The sequence below is a fragment of the Bos indicus genome, chromosome 21, assembly GCF_029378745.1.
Source record: "Bos indicus isolate NIAB-ARS_2022 breed Sahiwal x Tharparkar chromosome 21, NIAB-ARS_B.indTharparkar_mat_pri_1.0, whole genome shotgun sequence".
In the NCBI taxonomy this organism is placed as follows: domain Eukaryota; kingdom Metazoa; phylum Chordata; class Mammalia; order Artiodactyla; family Bovidae; genus Bos; species Bos indicus.
Genome location: NC_091780.1, coordinates 58,555,307 through 58,571,332, shown reverse-complemented (window position 1 = coordinate 58,571,332; position 16,026 = coordinate 58,555,307). Strand labels below are relative to the sequence as shown.

The following is a 16,026-nucleotide window of genomic DNA, read 5'->3' as shown; positions in this document are numbered from 1 at the left end:
CAGAGGAGTCTTCTCTTCTTAGAAGCAACTAAGCCCATGTGCCACAGTGACTGAAGCCTGTATGTCTAGAGCCCATGTTTGAAACGAGACAAGCCACCACAATGAGAAGCCCAAGCTCCTCAACTAGACAGTTGACCCCACTCCCCACAACTAGAGAAAGCCTGCACACAGCAATGAAGATCCAGCACAGCCATAAATAAATTAATGAATAAAGAAAGAAAGAAAGGCAGGCCAGGGTATGTGTCCAAAACTCCAGTGACTACATTGTTCAAGTCTTTATGGAGTCTTTACCCCCTGCACTTCGGGTTTCTGCCTGCTTTCCTTGACTCTCAGGCAGAAAAGTAGAGGTGAGCAGCTTAGTAGGGAGTTGGGGACAGGAGAATCCCAGTGTGCAGAGGAGCTGTCCATCACGACTGTGCTGAAACCAGAAGTGGATTGAAGGCGTGCAGTGCAGGATGCAGGAAGTGTCTGCTCAGGGCCATGCAACTCCCTGACACATCTTAGTGAGAGGAGAAACATACTAACCACAGGAAACAAGCTTTTAAAGTTTGTATTACAAAAGAACATGTATTACTGAGAAAAATCAAAAAACTCAGGAGAATGAGGAGAGCCAGTGAGCATGGGCTGTCAATTTAAATAGGATGGTCAGAATGGGTGTGGTTCAAAGAACGACAGACAAGCAAAGACCTGGAAGACTTAAAGAATTGGGCCCTGCTGAAATGGGGGAAGTGTGTTCCAGGCAGAGGAAACAGCCAGGCCAAGACCTTGAAGCAGGCTTGGGCTTGAGTGTATAAATAGCAAGGAGGATGACGGAGGGGTACTAGGCAACAGTGAAAAAGGAGGTTGGAGAGTGAAGGGGACTCTTCTACAGAGGTCCAGTGGCATGGATTTACAGTCACTTTTAAATATTTATGGAGCTCCTGTTGGATGTTGGTGGCTGCCAGGTGCCTGCACTCAAAGATAAACAAAACAGAACCTCTGTCCCCAAGGACTGAAAAATTAGGAGGGGAGACAAGCTTGCAACTAAATAAAATGGACATGATTTCTTGCGGACTTGCGCTATGAAGTCACTGTGCTCAAAGCTTTATATGCATTATTTCTAATATTCCCCCCTTCAGCCCAGCAACTGTAAGGGATTTGATTTAGGTCATACCTGAATGGTCTAGTAAAATTTGCCTACTTTCTTCAACCTAAGTCTGAATTTTTCAATAAGGAGCTCATGATCTGAGCCACAGTCAGCTCCCAGCCTTGTTTTTGCTGACTGTATAGAACTTCTCCATCTTTGGCTGCAAGTAATATAATCAATCTGATTTCTTTTTTTTTTTCAATCTGATTTCAATATTGACCAACTGGTGATGTTATGTGTAGAGTCATCCCTTGTGTTTTGGAAGAGGGTGTTTGCTATGACTAGTGCGTTCTCTTGGCAAAACTCTTAGCCTTTGACCTGCTTCATTTTGTACTCCAAGGCCAAACTTGCCTGTTACTCCAGGTATCTCTTGACTTCCTACTTTGCATTCCAGTCCTCTATGATGAAAAAGACATCTTTTTTTGGTATTAGCTCTAGAAGGTCTTATAGGTCTTCACAGAACCGTTCAACTTCAGCTTCTTCAGCATTACTGGTTGGGGCATAGACTTGGATTACTGTGATATTGAATGGTTTGCCTTGGAAATGAACAGAGATCATTTTGTCATTTTTGAGACTGCATCCAAGTACTGCATTTCGGACTTTTTTGTTGACTATGATGGCTACTCCATTTCTTCTAAGGGATTCTTGCCCAAAGTTGTAGATATAATGGTCATCTGAATTAAATTCACCCATTTCAGTCCATTTTGGTTCACTGAGTCTTAAAATGTCAATGTTCACTCTTGCCATCTCCTGTTTGACCACTTACAATTTACCTTGATTCATAGACCTAACATTCCAGGTTCCTATGCAATATTGTTCTTTACAGCATCAGACTTTACTTCCACCACCAGTCACATCCACAACTGGGCATTGTTTTCACTTGGTTCTGTCTCTTCATCCTTTCTGGAGTTATTTCTCCACTCTTCTCCAGTAGAATATTGGGCACCTACCGACCTAGGGAGTTCATCTTTCAGTGTCATATTTTTTTGACTTTTCATACTGTTCATGGGGTTCTCGAGGCAAAAATACTGAAGTGGTTTGCCATTTCCTTCTCCAGTGGACCATGTTCTGTCAGAACTCTACACTATGACCCATCCATCTTGGGAGGTACTCACAGCATGGCTCATAGTTTCATTGAGTTAGACAAGGCTGTGGTCCATTATACAGTGGAAGAGACAGATAGACTCAAGGGATTAGATTTGATGGACAGAGTGGCAGAAGAACTAAGGACTGAGGTTCCTGACATTGTACAGGAGGCAGTGATCAAGACCATCACAAAGAAAAAAAAAATGCAAAAAGGCAAAATTGTTGTCTGAGAAGGACTTACAAATAGCTGAGAAAAGAGGAGAAGCTAAAGGCAAAGGAGAAAAGGAAAGATGTATCCATCTGAATGCAGAATTCTAAAGAATAGCAAAGAGAGATTAGAAATCCTTCCTAAGTAATCAATGCAAAGAAATAGAGGAAAACAATAGAATGGGAAAGACTAGAGATCTCTTCTAGAAAATTAGAGATATCAAGGGAATATTTCATGCAAAGATGGGCACAATAAAGGACAGAAATGGTATGGACCTAACAGAAGCAGAAGATATTAAGAAGAGGTGGCAAGAATACACAGAAGAACTATACAAAAAAAGATCTTCATGACCCAGATAACCATGATGGTGTGACCACTCACCTAGATCCTGGAATGTGTAGCCGAGTGGGCCTTAGGAAGCATCACTACGAACAAAGCTAGTGGAGGTGATGGGATTCCAGTCTAACTATTTCAAATCCTAAAATATGATGCTGTGAAAGTGCTGCACTCAATATGCTGGCAAATTTGGAAAACTCACCGGTGGCCACAGGACTGGAAAAGGTCAGATTTCATTCCAATCCCAAAGAAAGGCAATGCCAAAGAATGCTCAAACTACCACACAATTGCACTCATCTCACATGCTAACAAAGGAATGCTCAAAATTCTCCAAGCCAGGTTTCAACAGTGTGTGAACTGAGAACTTCCAGATGTTCAAGCTGGATTTAGAAAAGGAAGAGAACCAGAGATCAAATTACCAACATCTGCTGGAATACAGAAAAAGCAAGAGAATTCCAGAAAAACATCTACTTCTGCTTTATTGACTATGCCAAAGCCTTTGACTGTGTAGATCACAACAAACTATGGAAAAATTCTTAAAGAGATGGGAATAGCAGACCACCTTACCTGCCTCTTGAGAAATCTGCATGCAGATCAAGAAGCAACAGTTAGAACCGGACATGGAACAATGGACTGGTTCCAAATTGGGAAAAGAGTACGTCAAGCCTGTATATTGTCACCCTGCTTATTTAACTTCTATGCAGAGTACATCATGTGAAATGCTGGGCTGGATGAAGCACAAGCTGGATTCAAGATTACTGGGAGAAATATCAATAACCTCAGATATGCAAATGACACCACCCTTATGGCAGAAAGTGAAGAGGAACTAAAGAGCCCCTTGGTGAAAGTAAAAGAGGAGAGTGAAAAAGTTGGCTTAAAACTCAACATTCAGAAAACTAAGATTATGGCATCTGGTCCCATCCCTTCATGGCAAATAGATGGGGAAACAATGGAAACAGTAAGAGACTTTATTTTCTTGGGCTCCAAAACCACTGCAGATGGTGAGTGCAGCCATAAAATTAAAAGACGCTTGCTCAAGCGTTTTCTTTCACAACTTGGAAGAAAAGCTGTGAGAAACCTAGACAGTATGTTATAAATCAGAGACATTACTTTGCCAACAAATGTCAGTCTAGTCAAAGCTATGGTTTTTCCAGTAGTCATGAACAGATGTGAGAGTTGGACCATAAAGAAAGCTGAGCATTGAAGAACTGATGTTTTTGAACTGTGGTGATTCTCAAGACTCTTGAGAATCCCTTGGGCTGCAAGGAGATCAAACCAGTCAATCCTAAGGGAAATCAGTCCTGAATATTCACTGGATGCTGAAGCTGAAGCTCCAATACTTTGACCACCTGATGCAAAGAACTGACTGATTGGAAAAGACCCTGATGCTGGGAAAGACTGAAGGCAGAAGGAGAAGGGGCTGACAGAGGATGAGATGATATACCGGCATCACTGACTCAATGGCCATGAGTTTGAGCAAGATCCAGGAGTTGGTGATGGACAGGGAAGCCTGGTGAGCTGCAGTCCATGGGGTCACAAAGAGTCAGACATGACTGAGTGACTGAACTGAACTGAACTTAACCCAGCAAAGTGAGTAGCAGCATCTTTCTTTTGCAGACAGGAAGAGAGAGACTCAGAGAGGTGTAGGGAACTTTCCATATTCCCCCTACAGTCAAGCAACACCAATATCCAAGTTCTTTCCATTAAGTCCATGCCCTGTCGTATCCCTGACTGCCCATGTCCTGATAATTAAAGGGCCATGATGGAGGGGTGTGTAAGATCAGGAGAAGGGATGACTGCATAGGAATTAGTCCAGTTGGCAAGAGGAGAGGGGATTCTCAGTGCAGGAACCAGGGGAACAGGGCATGGAGATGTGAAACAGGAGGAAGTGCTGAAACATCAAATACAAAGGGGTGAGTGGATGGGAGGGGGAGGGTGGCAAGGCTCAGGGGTGCTTGGGTGCTGTGTGAGAGTCTTTTGCCGAGTTTAAAGCAGAGAAGAGAAGTGGTCCTATTTGCAGTGTAAGGATCATGTATATTTCTTCTCCCTTGACTAGAAAGTGCAGTCTTGGAGTCGAGGATTTGTCTCCTTCACCTTGATGGCTCCTGCTTGGCCCAGCACATGGAAGAGAAGAGATGAAGTGGGCTCTCCCAGCTGGGTGGGCATTTAGACTTGGCCTGCTGGGCCAGAGAGGTGGCCCACCAAGCAGTTCCAACCCAGTGTTCTCTTGGATTATATCTGATTGGACTCTCCCATGACAAAGGAAGTTGGCACTGGGCCAGGCTGTGCCACAAAACATTCTCAATCTAGACACTTTTCCTCAAAGCTTTGATCTTTCTTAGGATTTAAGAAAGGATGACCAAGGTGGTTTTAACAAAAGTTTAAAATCTGAGGTTCTTCCCGACTCTCCGATATGTCCAAAGGTCTGACTACAAGAAATCCAGACCAAAATGTTCTTGGAGAAAGGGCTTAACTCAGAGCTTGGGGCAAAGCAAATCTGCTCACAGAACCCTCATAATGAATCTAGCTCAGCTCTTAGGTTACTGGTTGGAGTGTAGGACCAACCTTAGAAAGACCAGTTGAGGTCTGGGACAACAATACCTAGAAAAGACTTGGGTTCTCCCTCCCCCATATGGGGTCCATCAGGGAAATGTCCTCTCTGGACAGAGTGACAACTGACCTGTAAAATATGACATGGACAGTTACGTATTTAATTCAAGCAGAGGTAATGAACAATTGGACAACACCAGTGTCTTTTTCAATAATTGTATGTTTATCTGCAGCATTCAGGACATCATTAGACTGCATAATTTCATGGCTCAATGAGCGCTCTTTTGTTGGTCATAAAGTGCTTCTTTTGTTTCTTTGTGTTTTAGTCAAAATGATCCTTGATGCCAATTAGCACTCCTGCAAAAGGGCAGCATTTTTGCCCTTTTATATATACTTCAAAATAATTAGAGACGCTTTCCTTAAACAGTTACTATGCATCAGGCTAAGTGTTTATATGAGTTAGCTCAGTTAATCCTTCCAAGAATTCTGCAGTCTAACTTGAAGTATTGTTATAATTCTTGACAGACAAAGGAAAGGAGGCCAGCTTTAAAGTTTAGGGAACTCTCCAAAGGTACCACAGCTCATGAGATTCAAGTAGTCTAGCTCAAGAGCTGGTGTTCTCAAGCTGCATGAAGTCTTCCCAGCTAGAATTTGCCTGGATGCACAGGAGTGAGGGCCTGAGGAGCACCATTCAGATACTTAAAGAATTTAGGTATTGAATTTGAATTTGCCACAGTTCTTCAGAGGTTGCAGATATGAAATATCCAGTTTTGCCGTGGCATCCTACTTCATCTTCTACACTTGACCACACCCTCTAGGGTCCACAAAGCCTCTAAGTGGCAATCCACTCCAGCACTCTTGCCTGGAAAATCCCATGGACGGAGGAGCCTGATAGGCTACAGTCCATGGGGTCACAAAGAGTCAGACATAACTGAGTGACTTCATTTCACTAAACTCGCCAAAAATGGGAACTGGAAGTAAAGCAGATGTAATGACACATTTGACGGTGGTGGGGGGAGGTACATTTCTAGGTCAGAAAGAATTAGAGGAAATAGGCAGGGAGGCAGGGAAGGAAAGAAGCAGAGGAAATGTGGGGCCTTCACCGTCTCACCATGGGCTTCCCAGGTGGCTCAGTGGTAATGAAGCTGCCTGGCAATGCAGGAGATGCAGGTTCAATCCCTGGGTCAGGAAGATCCCCTGGAGTAGGAAATGGCAACCTACCCCAGTATTCTTCCTTGGGAAATCCCATGGGCAGAGGAGCCTGGCAGGCTACAGTTCATGAAGTCCCAAAGAGTCAGACACGACTTAGTGACTAAACAACAACACTGGTCTGGCCACTATTTTGCCAGAAAACACAGCCAACTGCTCAGCCACACAAGATAGACTTAAATAGGCCAGATGGAGCCATAGATGGAGACAGGGGGATGGATGATAGACCAGATCCTCCTAGACCCTCGTTTCTCCTTGATCAAAGGTCACATCACAGGGAGTTACCTCTCTACACTTTCAGGTCATATTCCTTGGCCTCTATAGATAGCTGCTAGGAAGTCAGAGCCCACCCACCATAGTGGGAGGCTCCACATGAGTACGGAATTAGTGGTAGAAGCCCAAACCTCCATGAGTCTGCTTGGGCTGGGCATGGCCCCATTGCTGCTGGGGGCCCTCCCACAGTGGGCATGATGGAGGCCACAGTGAAGCTCAGCTCTGCCCTGGGGAAGACTGAGAGCCACAGTGTTAGGAGATGGGACAGTTGTCTTCTCTATGGAGCACATTGAGGAAGCAGATTTATTGTTATTCAGTCACTCAGTCATGTCCCACTGTTTGCAACCACATGTCTATAGCATTCCAGGCTCCCCTGTCCACTGTCTCCCAGAGTTTGCACAAATTCATGTCCATTGAGTCAGTGATGCTATCTAACCATCTCATCCTGTCATCTCCTCCTGCCTTCAATCTTTCCCAGCATAAGGGTCTTTTCCAATCAGTCAGCTCTTCGCTTCAGGTGGCCAAAGTATTAGAGCTTCAGCATCAGTAATTCTAATGAATATTCAGTAATTCTAATGAATATTGATTTCTTTTAGGATTGACTGGTTTGATCTCCTTGCAGTCCAAGGGACTCTCAAGAGTCTTCTCCAACACCACAGTTCAAAAGCATCAATTCCTTCACATTCAGCCTTCTTTATGGTCCAACTCTCACATCCATATATGACTACTGGAAAAACCATATTTTTGACTAGACAGACCTTTATTGGCAAAGTAATGTCTCTGCTTTTTAACTTGTTGTCTAGGTTTGTCATAGCTTTTCTTCCAAGCAGCAACCATCTTTTAATTTCATGGCTGCAGTCACCATCTGCAGTGATTTTGGAGCCCAAGAAAATAAAGTCTATCACTGTTTCCATTGTTTTCCCATCTGTTTGCCATGAAGTGATAGCAGATAGAGCCAAACAAATATCCAGGTGCCTAAATAGGGTCCAATACAATCCACCCCTTGGATTATTCAAAACCGTTCACATGCTCCTATGCTATCTGTGTCTAACTTGAGAAGAAAATGCCATCAGTTTAAGAACGAAGGTGCAAGTCCAATTTTTGAAGTGGTTGATTATAACCTCCTAACAAGACAGAAAAGCATGAGCAAACCAAGCTATGTCCCACTGCTGCTGCTGGTCTCAGGGCCATAATTGATTGCATCATCTTCACCCACCCACACCTCCCACTGTAGATTTCTGTGGCCAGCTTTTCAGCTGATCTGGGGTTCCTACCTGGAGGGTCTTGCTGCTGCTGCTGCTGCTGCTAAGTTGCTTCAGTCGTGTCTGACTCTGTGTGACCCCAGAGATGGCAGCCCACCAGGCTCCCCTGTCCCTGGGATTCTCCAGGCAAGAACACTGGAGTGGGTTGCCATTTCCTTCTCCAATGCATGAAAGTGAAAAGTGAAAGTGAAGTCTCTCAGTCGTGTCCAACTCTTCGAGACCCCGTGGACTGCAGCCTACCAGGCTCCTCGGTCCGTGGGATTTTCAAGGCAAGAGTACTGGAGTGGGGTGCCATTGCCTTCTCCGACCTGGAGGGTCTTAGGGTATCTTAACTGCCAATTCATATTATCTCTGAGCAGAGATGCTCCAGAGAATCCCAGAGTATCAGATTGAGCTGCCATAACAAAATACCACAGGCTGTGTAAACACAGGTGATGTAAACAATAGAAATTCATTTTCTCATAGTTCTTGAGGCTGCAAGTCCCAGATAAAGGTCCAGCAGAGTCAGTTTCTGGTGAAAGCTCTCTTTCTGACTTGCAGGGCCTTTCCTCTGAGCACATGCAGAGAGATAGAGAGAAAGTGAGTTCTGATCTGTCTTTCTCTTCTTGAATTAGGAATGTCGGATCAGCAGATGCCTTCAGCAGATCGGGCTGTCATTCAGGGGAGCACTCAGATGGCCAGAGAGAGGTTCCACAGGATGGGTCACGCTTGTCCAACAGATTGCAGAGAGCCTACCTGGCAATCAATGCTCCCTGGTGAGTATGAATATGAAGCAGGAAACTTGTATCTTTTGTGTCCACTCCCATGAGTTCATCCATTGACTGTGTACCTGACCTCCATGCCTTTGAGTTTTCAGTACTGTTTTTTTCTGTAAGCAACTAGTTGAACCACTTACTCCTGCAGCCCAAGATTTTCAGGCTTGTTTATCGCAGTGTTCCCATTCTATCACAAGGTCCAGCTTCTTCCCTATCAGAGCCCTGATGTGTACACCTGTATGGCTGCATGTGTAGTATGCTCTCCAGCTCTGCCACTCCTACAATCAGATCCTGAGTCTACTTCTCAGCACAGTCTGCCTTGTGGATGTCAAGAGACGAAAGTGTCCTTGAAGCTTTACAAAGCATGCCTTAATCTGGCAAACAGCTTCCCTATCACTTGCATTTTGCAAAACCTCTAGGACTGTCAGAAGAAGCCAGCTAACCTCACAATCCTTACGATTATCATTTCCTTACATTGATCAAATGCCGTGGACACTAGACCTCCCATAGCCTTGCTTTCTGTTCCATCTCATTTCACTAAGCCAGTGGCGAAGCTTTAGAAATAGTAATGTCTACTGCATGCCTGATATGATCTGCTTCCCATCAGTAATGGGGCCCCTGTGGCTTCCAGACACATGGAAAGTGCAGCTCCAACATCTCATCCTGAAGACTTGCTTTCTGGAGCACTTGTGGTATCCACTGTCCCTGGTTTCTCAGGAGATACAGCATGAAGCAATGATCACTTGCTTACACTTATTGAGGGCTACAGTCCTAGGACAAGAAAGATAAAAGGAAAAAGGAAGTGAGGAAGGAATTGCTCTGCCTCTAAGTCACTTCAGTTGTGTCCGACTCTTTTGTGACCCTGTGGACTGTATACAGCTTGTCAGGCTACTCTGTCATTGGGATTCTTCAGGCAAGAATACTGGAGTGGGTAGACATTTCCTCCTCCAGGGGATCTTCCTGACCCAGGGATTGAATGCAGGTCTCCTGCATACCACTGAGCCACCGAAGGAAGGTGGGCAGTAAATATGAGGTTGTGTGTTCTCTGAGCTGGCCGCATCTTTGGAAGAAAATGTTGCCAGTTACTCAATCACGTCTCCTGGACATCTCCTGCCAGGTCAAAGGAACCGCTACCATCCATATGCTGGGCCCTTCCCGTCTCTCGTCTTTTGTTGGTCAAAATTTGCTACAAGGCTTCACTTTCCTGAATTTCTGAGCAGAGATGCCTGGCCCGGGTAGGCAGATCCCAGACATCCCAGACAAGGTATGGGTTTCCATATGGGTCCAGAAGGGATGAAAGGAGTCAAGCCTCCCTGGGTACTGCCATGGCATGAGGGGGGTCCACAACAGAGCCTCGTTTTCACCCTCAGGGAGGTGTCATATTTCACGGTGTAAGGAGAGTTGTGAGAAGGTGGAGCCAGGTGACACTCAAGAAATGGACAGACAGGGTTCAGTACAGGAATACTGAAGACAAGAATGGATAATTCAGGCTTTCCAGCAGTCATAACTCACCTAGGTTCTCCTGAAGTATCAGCCTTCTGTTTGGGGCCAGACTTCTGAATCCCAGGTGAGCAACTGTGTAATTCTGGAAAGCCTTATCTCGGAACTTGTCAAGTGGGGCAATCACATTTACCCCACAGAGATGTAAGAATTGAATTAAAATCTGATTTAAGAACATTTTTCAGTAGCACAGAGCTCCATATTAGCCTCAGGGGCTGCTGACACATGAAAAGATTGAAGTCACAGACTTAACCAAATACCCTGGCTAGCTTAAATGGGAAGGTAATAGAATGTGGAGTGTTGTTTTAACCTCAGCTGATCAATAGGCCTCATTTGATGCCTCATTCTCCTGCTTCAAACCATTGGTGAAAGAAAGTCATCCAGGAAGCTCCTCCCTCACTACACCCTAACTATCTTCCCTCCTCCCTAGATGGTGGGTTCCTTAAAGGCAACAACAGCTGGTTTGTCCACTGTCGTATACCCAGTATAGAATGGTCTATCTGATCCTTAGTAGGTATTCCCAGAGACTATATATGGAATGAATGAACCAATGAACAAGTATCTCCACATCTCTGCCCAAGGGGTTCCCAATGCTTGTAATATTCCCCAACTCCTGGCAGGTTACCCAGTCTTGCTAGGCTTTTCTGACCCTCCCTCCAGTTTTCATTGCTCTGTCCTCCACTTACAGTGGTTTTGTCACATTATAGCTGACACCAGAATGTTAGTGGACAGTGGCATGGCTGTGGACAGTGGACTGCCTGGTTTTATCTGTCTCCTAGTGTGTGCTCAGTCTCAGTCATGTCTGACTCTTTGCGATCCCATGAACTGTAGTCCCTACAGGTTCCTCTGTCCATGGGGTTTTCCAAGCAAGTATACTGGCTGCTGCTGCTGCTGCTGCTAAGTCACTTCAGTAGTGTCCGTCTCTGTGCGACTCCATAGATGGCAGCCCACCAGGCTCCTCTGTTCCCTGGGATTCTCCAGGCAAGAATACTGGAGTGGGTTGCTATTTCCTTCTCCAGGAGATCTTCTGACCCAGGGATAGCACCTGCATTTCCTGCATTGGCAGGCAGATTCTTTACCTCTGAGCCACCAGGGATTTAGATGTCTCCTAGATCAGACCCCAAGCTGTTAGAGGGAAGGGCCAGGGCCTCATTCTCCCTTGGGTCCAAGCATCTCACTGGCTCAGATGTGTCTGTCTCTACAGAGAGTGTGTGGAGAAGTGCCTGGGGTCAGCACTCAGCACAGACGAGGTCGCTAAGAAATTTGCCTGAAAGCTGGTTTGCAGAGCAGCTGATACTCAAAGAGTGTGTATTTATATGCGGTGACAAGGGTACCTGGAGAGATGGGGGAAAGAAACTAAGTAAGTGTTCCTTCGATGAATGAGCTATGATGTCAGGCTCTCCGCTCACTGTCCTGACCCCACCTAAAAATAGGATTGTCCATGCCTTGCGGGAGGACGGAGTGGGGTGCTCTGGAAGGCCACTCAGTCAATCAAAGCCCTTGTCAAGTGCTTCCACCCCATGAGCAGAGGCCATGCGTATCTGCGGTGCGGACCGCGGGGTGGGGGGCGGGGGCCGGGGCAGCTTGTTTCAGAGATATAACGGGCTACTTCGCCACCGACTTGTTGACAATCTCGCCTCAAATAGGAGTTTGAGAAAAGCAGTGGTGGAGGGTGGAGAGACCCTCCCCAGGGGCCGTCGGCAACTCCTTCCAATATGTAGTGGCCGGAGCGGTGTCCAGGCCTGGGACCACAGAAGGGAGAACACAGCACTTGGCCCCGGGAGGGGCGGCCTGCACCTCCAGCCCGGGCTTCGCGGGCATTTTCGCCTCCTTCGGAATGGGGCGGGGGAGGGGAGGGAGTCCGCAAGGATCGAGCACAAAAGAAGGGGTCTCCGCAAGTCAGTCCTTACCCCCTTCTCGCCGCCTCGAAGAAACTTGTAAGGGGGGCGGGAGGGGAAGAGGACAGCAGGCAAGGAGCAAGTCCCCTCGGGAGCTGGGAGTCCTCTTCCTCGCGGGTGGATAAATAAATTATTAAGCGCCCAATACACAATAGCCTCGCTAGATGGAGACGAGGAATCACTGCAGCGGCGCTGGCGGCGGAGAGCGCGGGCGGGCGCGCAGCACCAGGCGGGAGGCGGGCGAGCTCTGGCTCTGCTCACGTCTGTTTTCCTTTTTCGTGCGTTATTTATTTCGCCTCCGCCCGCTGCCTTGCGGCCCGAGCGGGCGCTCCAGGCCAGGGCCTCTAGCCGCTGCTTCTCGCGGGCCGGCTTGAGGGGCGGTCAGAGCCCGGGCACCCCCGCGCCCCGGGCAGCCGCGCGGCGCCACCGCGAAGGGCGGGGACCCGGGGAGGGCACGCGCCGCCGGCTCCCGGAGGCTTGGAGGAGACTTTCCCCGCCCTCCGCCTCCGCCTCGGCAGCCCGCCCAGTTCCTAGGCGCGGGGTGCCGCCCCTCCCGGCCCGCGCGCGGCCAAGCGCAGCCCGGAGCCACCGCGCCCTGCGCCCCGTGCGAGCGCGCCCGGCCCGGGCCCCGGGCTCAGCCGCCCGGGAGACCCAAGCCGCGCGCAAACTTTTGCTCCAGTGCCCGGCGTTCCTCCTCGGCATGTGAAGCCCCTCGGCGCCCGCGCAGTCGCCAGGGTGAGGACCGAGGCCCCGCCTAGAGGGCGGGGGACTGGGGAGGCGGCTGGCTTTAAATGGGGGCCGTCCGGCGGCTAGCGATCAGATTCTGCCTCGGGCGGGGGCAGCGAGCGAGGACCTCTCTTCCCCGCGCCGAGGATCGGTGGGGGCCGCCGCCAGGCAAGGTGGCGTGAGGCACTGGAGGGGTGCGGGCGGAGATGGAGAAGCGGGGGAAGCTCCGGCCCTGAGGCGGGAGGCCGGGGCTCGGCGGAGCGCGCGAGGTCTAGCGGGGAGCGCACCGAGGTGCCTCTGTTGCAGTGTGCGCAGTGAGGGCTGGAGGGGCAGACAGGGTGCCCGCGGCGTGTGATTTCACGGTGCCGTACATGCGGGGGTCAGCGAGTGTGCGGGCAGGAGTCGGTGGGTATGAGAGGCAGATTCTGTGGGTGTGCACACAGGGTGAGCGGCGCCCGCCGTGTTTGAAGTGTGCTCACAGTGGGAGAGAGTTGTGCACGACTGTTTCTGGGGAGGTGCACGGGGTTCGGGAAGAGCGCTTGGCTGTTTCTGGAGGTGTGCCTGGGGCCAAGGTACGCACGCAGGATTTGGGGGGCGTGCGCCACGACGGAGTGTGAGTTCCGGAATGCCGGCCTCCGTGAGTGTGCACCAAGGGTCGGCGAGGGTGCAAGCTGGAGTGAAGAGCCAGGCTTGGGTCACGAGGGTGCCCCAGGGTGAGGGGAGTGCCCACTGCGTTCGGACTGCTGCGGGTGCGCCACCAGGATGGTGCCCGTGGAGCCCGGCTGACTCGAGCTTTGTTCCTCTGACAGTTCGCCCCGGGAGCGGGAGCCGCGGGCCGAGATGCTCCTCCGGGATCTGGTGCTGCGCCGAGGTTGCTGCTGGCCGTCACTGCTGCTGCACTGCGCGCTCCACCCGCTCTGGGGCTTCGTGCAGGTGAGCGGCGGCGCGGGCTGCGCGCCCAGGACGACTTCCTGGGCAGGACGGGGTAGCGGGTGGTTGTCCCTTCACTCCCACGACCCTGGCTTTCTGCGGTTGCCCGTCCGATTGGTCCTGGGAAGAGTTTAGGGAAAGAAAAGATGCTCCGGCTCCCGGTACTCTGGCCGTGCAAAGATAAGAAACTCCTGAAGGAGACTTCAGTCCTGGCCTGCTGAGTGAGGCCCGCAGGACAGCGCCTTGGAACAAACAGGTCACAGGGAATGCCTTCTGGATGATAATATTCCATTGCAGAAATGCAGAGAAATAAATCTGAGAGCTTTGGCAAACTTAGAAAGAAAAAATGATCCCAAGAATATACCTTCTTGATTTCCTATCAGAGCCTTTAGTAAAACTTCACAGTAGCCTTCTTAAACTGGATTTCAACACAGAAGCGACTGTGCTTCTTGCAGACAGTGGAGCTGAGGATGGGGGGCAGATTTTGCAAAGTGGCTATTGATGGGGGAATGTAGGAAGGTGTTGTCCATCTCTAAGGATTGCCGGAGGATGGTATCCTCACCCTGGGCCCATCATGCCTCCTGGACAGAGACCAAATAGCCACCAACTCCAGTGACCTGTGTTAGGGTCAGAGAGATGGGTAGATGGGATGGTCCCTGGTGCTTCCCAGAACACACAGTCAGTGGTCCATTGGAATGGTGAAGAGGTGAAATTTGTTGCCAGCTCCCTGGGTTGGGAAGGTCCCCTGGAGGAGGGCTTGGCAACCCCCTCCAGTATTGTTGCCTGGAGAATCCCATGGACAGAGGAGCCTGGCCAGCTGTGGCCCTTGGGGTTGCAAAGAGTTGGACACAACCAAAGCGACTTAGCACATACTCACGGTGAATTTTGAGCTCCAGCTCTGCCTCTTACCAGCTGGGAAACTTTAGGCAGGGTGCTTAACCTCTCTGGACCTTAGTTTCTACTTCCCCACTGTGCAATTATAAGCACCTGATGAGATAAGGATCGTTTAGCTCGGTGCCTCAACCATACTAAACACTGAATGGACGTTGTTTCTGCGATTATTGATGTTAGGAAGTCACCAGTAGTAACATTGCTCATCTGTCTGGCTAGCCAGGTACTCTTGTAGATCGCTACATAGTCCCAGCAACACTTCTGAATTGTTAGAGGTTCCGCAGGGTCTGGAGGACATTTTTACCATTTCAGACACTGAAATGCCCACTCTGGGATATTTGCAGCTTCATGTTCTCCTGGTGGCATTTGGGGGGCTGGGGACTATTCAAGATAGTTGCCCTGAGTAGGAGGTGACAGTTCAGAGAAGAAGGGATGGGGCAACACTGCTTGCCAGGCCACCACGTTTCATGAGCTGTCCCAAGCGACAGGGCCTCGCTGAGAACGAACTTGGTCAGTCCTGTTGGGATGGCAGCCCTAGTGACCACTGGGAGATAACCAGGGCCCATAATGCTGGAACCAGCTATCTAGGTGGAGAGCTTGAGAAAGTGGGTCTGCTTGAGAGGGGGAAGGGGGATGTATACACTCCCCCTTCGCCAGTACTAGCCGCATCCTCTGCTCTCTTCTCTGGCTTGCGTCTGTCTCACTCACAATTGTTTTCCTTTAGGAATTGACAGCTTTGTTTAATGTGTGAAACGGCAGCTATTAAACTCAGCTGTGCCTTCTCGGAATTCAGAATTTTGTCACTTCTAAACATTTGGGCGGTTTGGGACCAGTTCTTCTCATTCAACTTTTAGCTGAACCTCAGATGTTCAGCTCACTTCCTTTTTATATTCATTTGTTTAGTTTGCCCTCTTCTGGGAGACTTTTCCAGCTAGTATGGAGAGCAACATGGTGACGTTGTTAATCTCCAAGAACTGGAATTTTGCTGTGGGAGCTAGCAGGATAGAGACTGGAGACCTGCCACCTCCCCACACACCCCCCACCAAGAGAAATAATACTGTAAAGTAGCTCCTTTTGTAAGCAGTGTCCTTCAGCCAGGCAGTACTTCCACCAGCAAATGTGTGTGTGTGTGTGTTTCAGATGTCCTTACTCAATATAAATCAATTTTTGTGAAAATCAATTAGAAAGAAACCCTCCAGACAAGTAGAATGGATAAAATCTTGGCTGGAGGCGCTGGAAAAATAATCTACAAATGATAAGGGCTGAGAAGCCAAGG

General features: G+C 48.8%; 1 protein-coding gene across 4 annotated transcripts in view; it reads left to right on the top strand.

Annotated features, from left to right (window-relative positions):
- Positions 1–12,522: 12,522 nt before the first annotated feature.
- The window catches only part of PRIMA1 (proline rich membrane anchor 1), a 70,324-nt gene continuing 66,820 nt past the window's right edge, over positions 12,523–16,026 (top strand). The window contains exons 1-2 of one of the 4 annotated variants that reach the window (XM_019983920.2): positions 12,523–12,938; positions 13,739–13,862. In XM_019983920.2, coding sequence (XP_019839479.1) covers positions 13,770–13,862 — 93 coding nt within the window. In that variant the 5' untranslated portion in view covers positions 12,523–12,938; positions 13,739–13,769. Of the gene's footprint in view, positions 12,939–13,008; positions 13,103–13,738; positions 13,863–16,026 lie in introns of those variants that run through there. The other 3 variants (XR_011562689.1, XM_019983918.2, XM_019983919.2) reach the window with 3 other exon arrangements.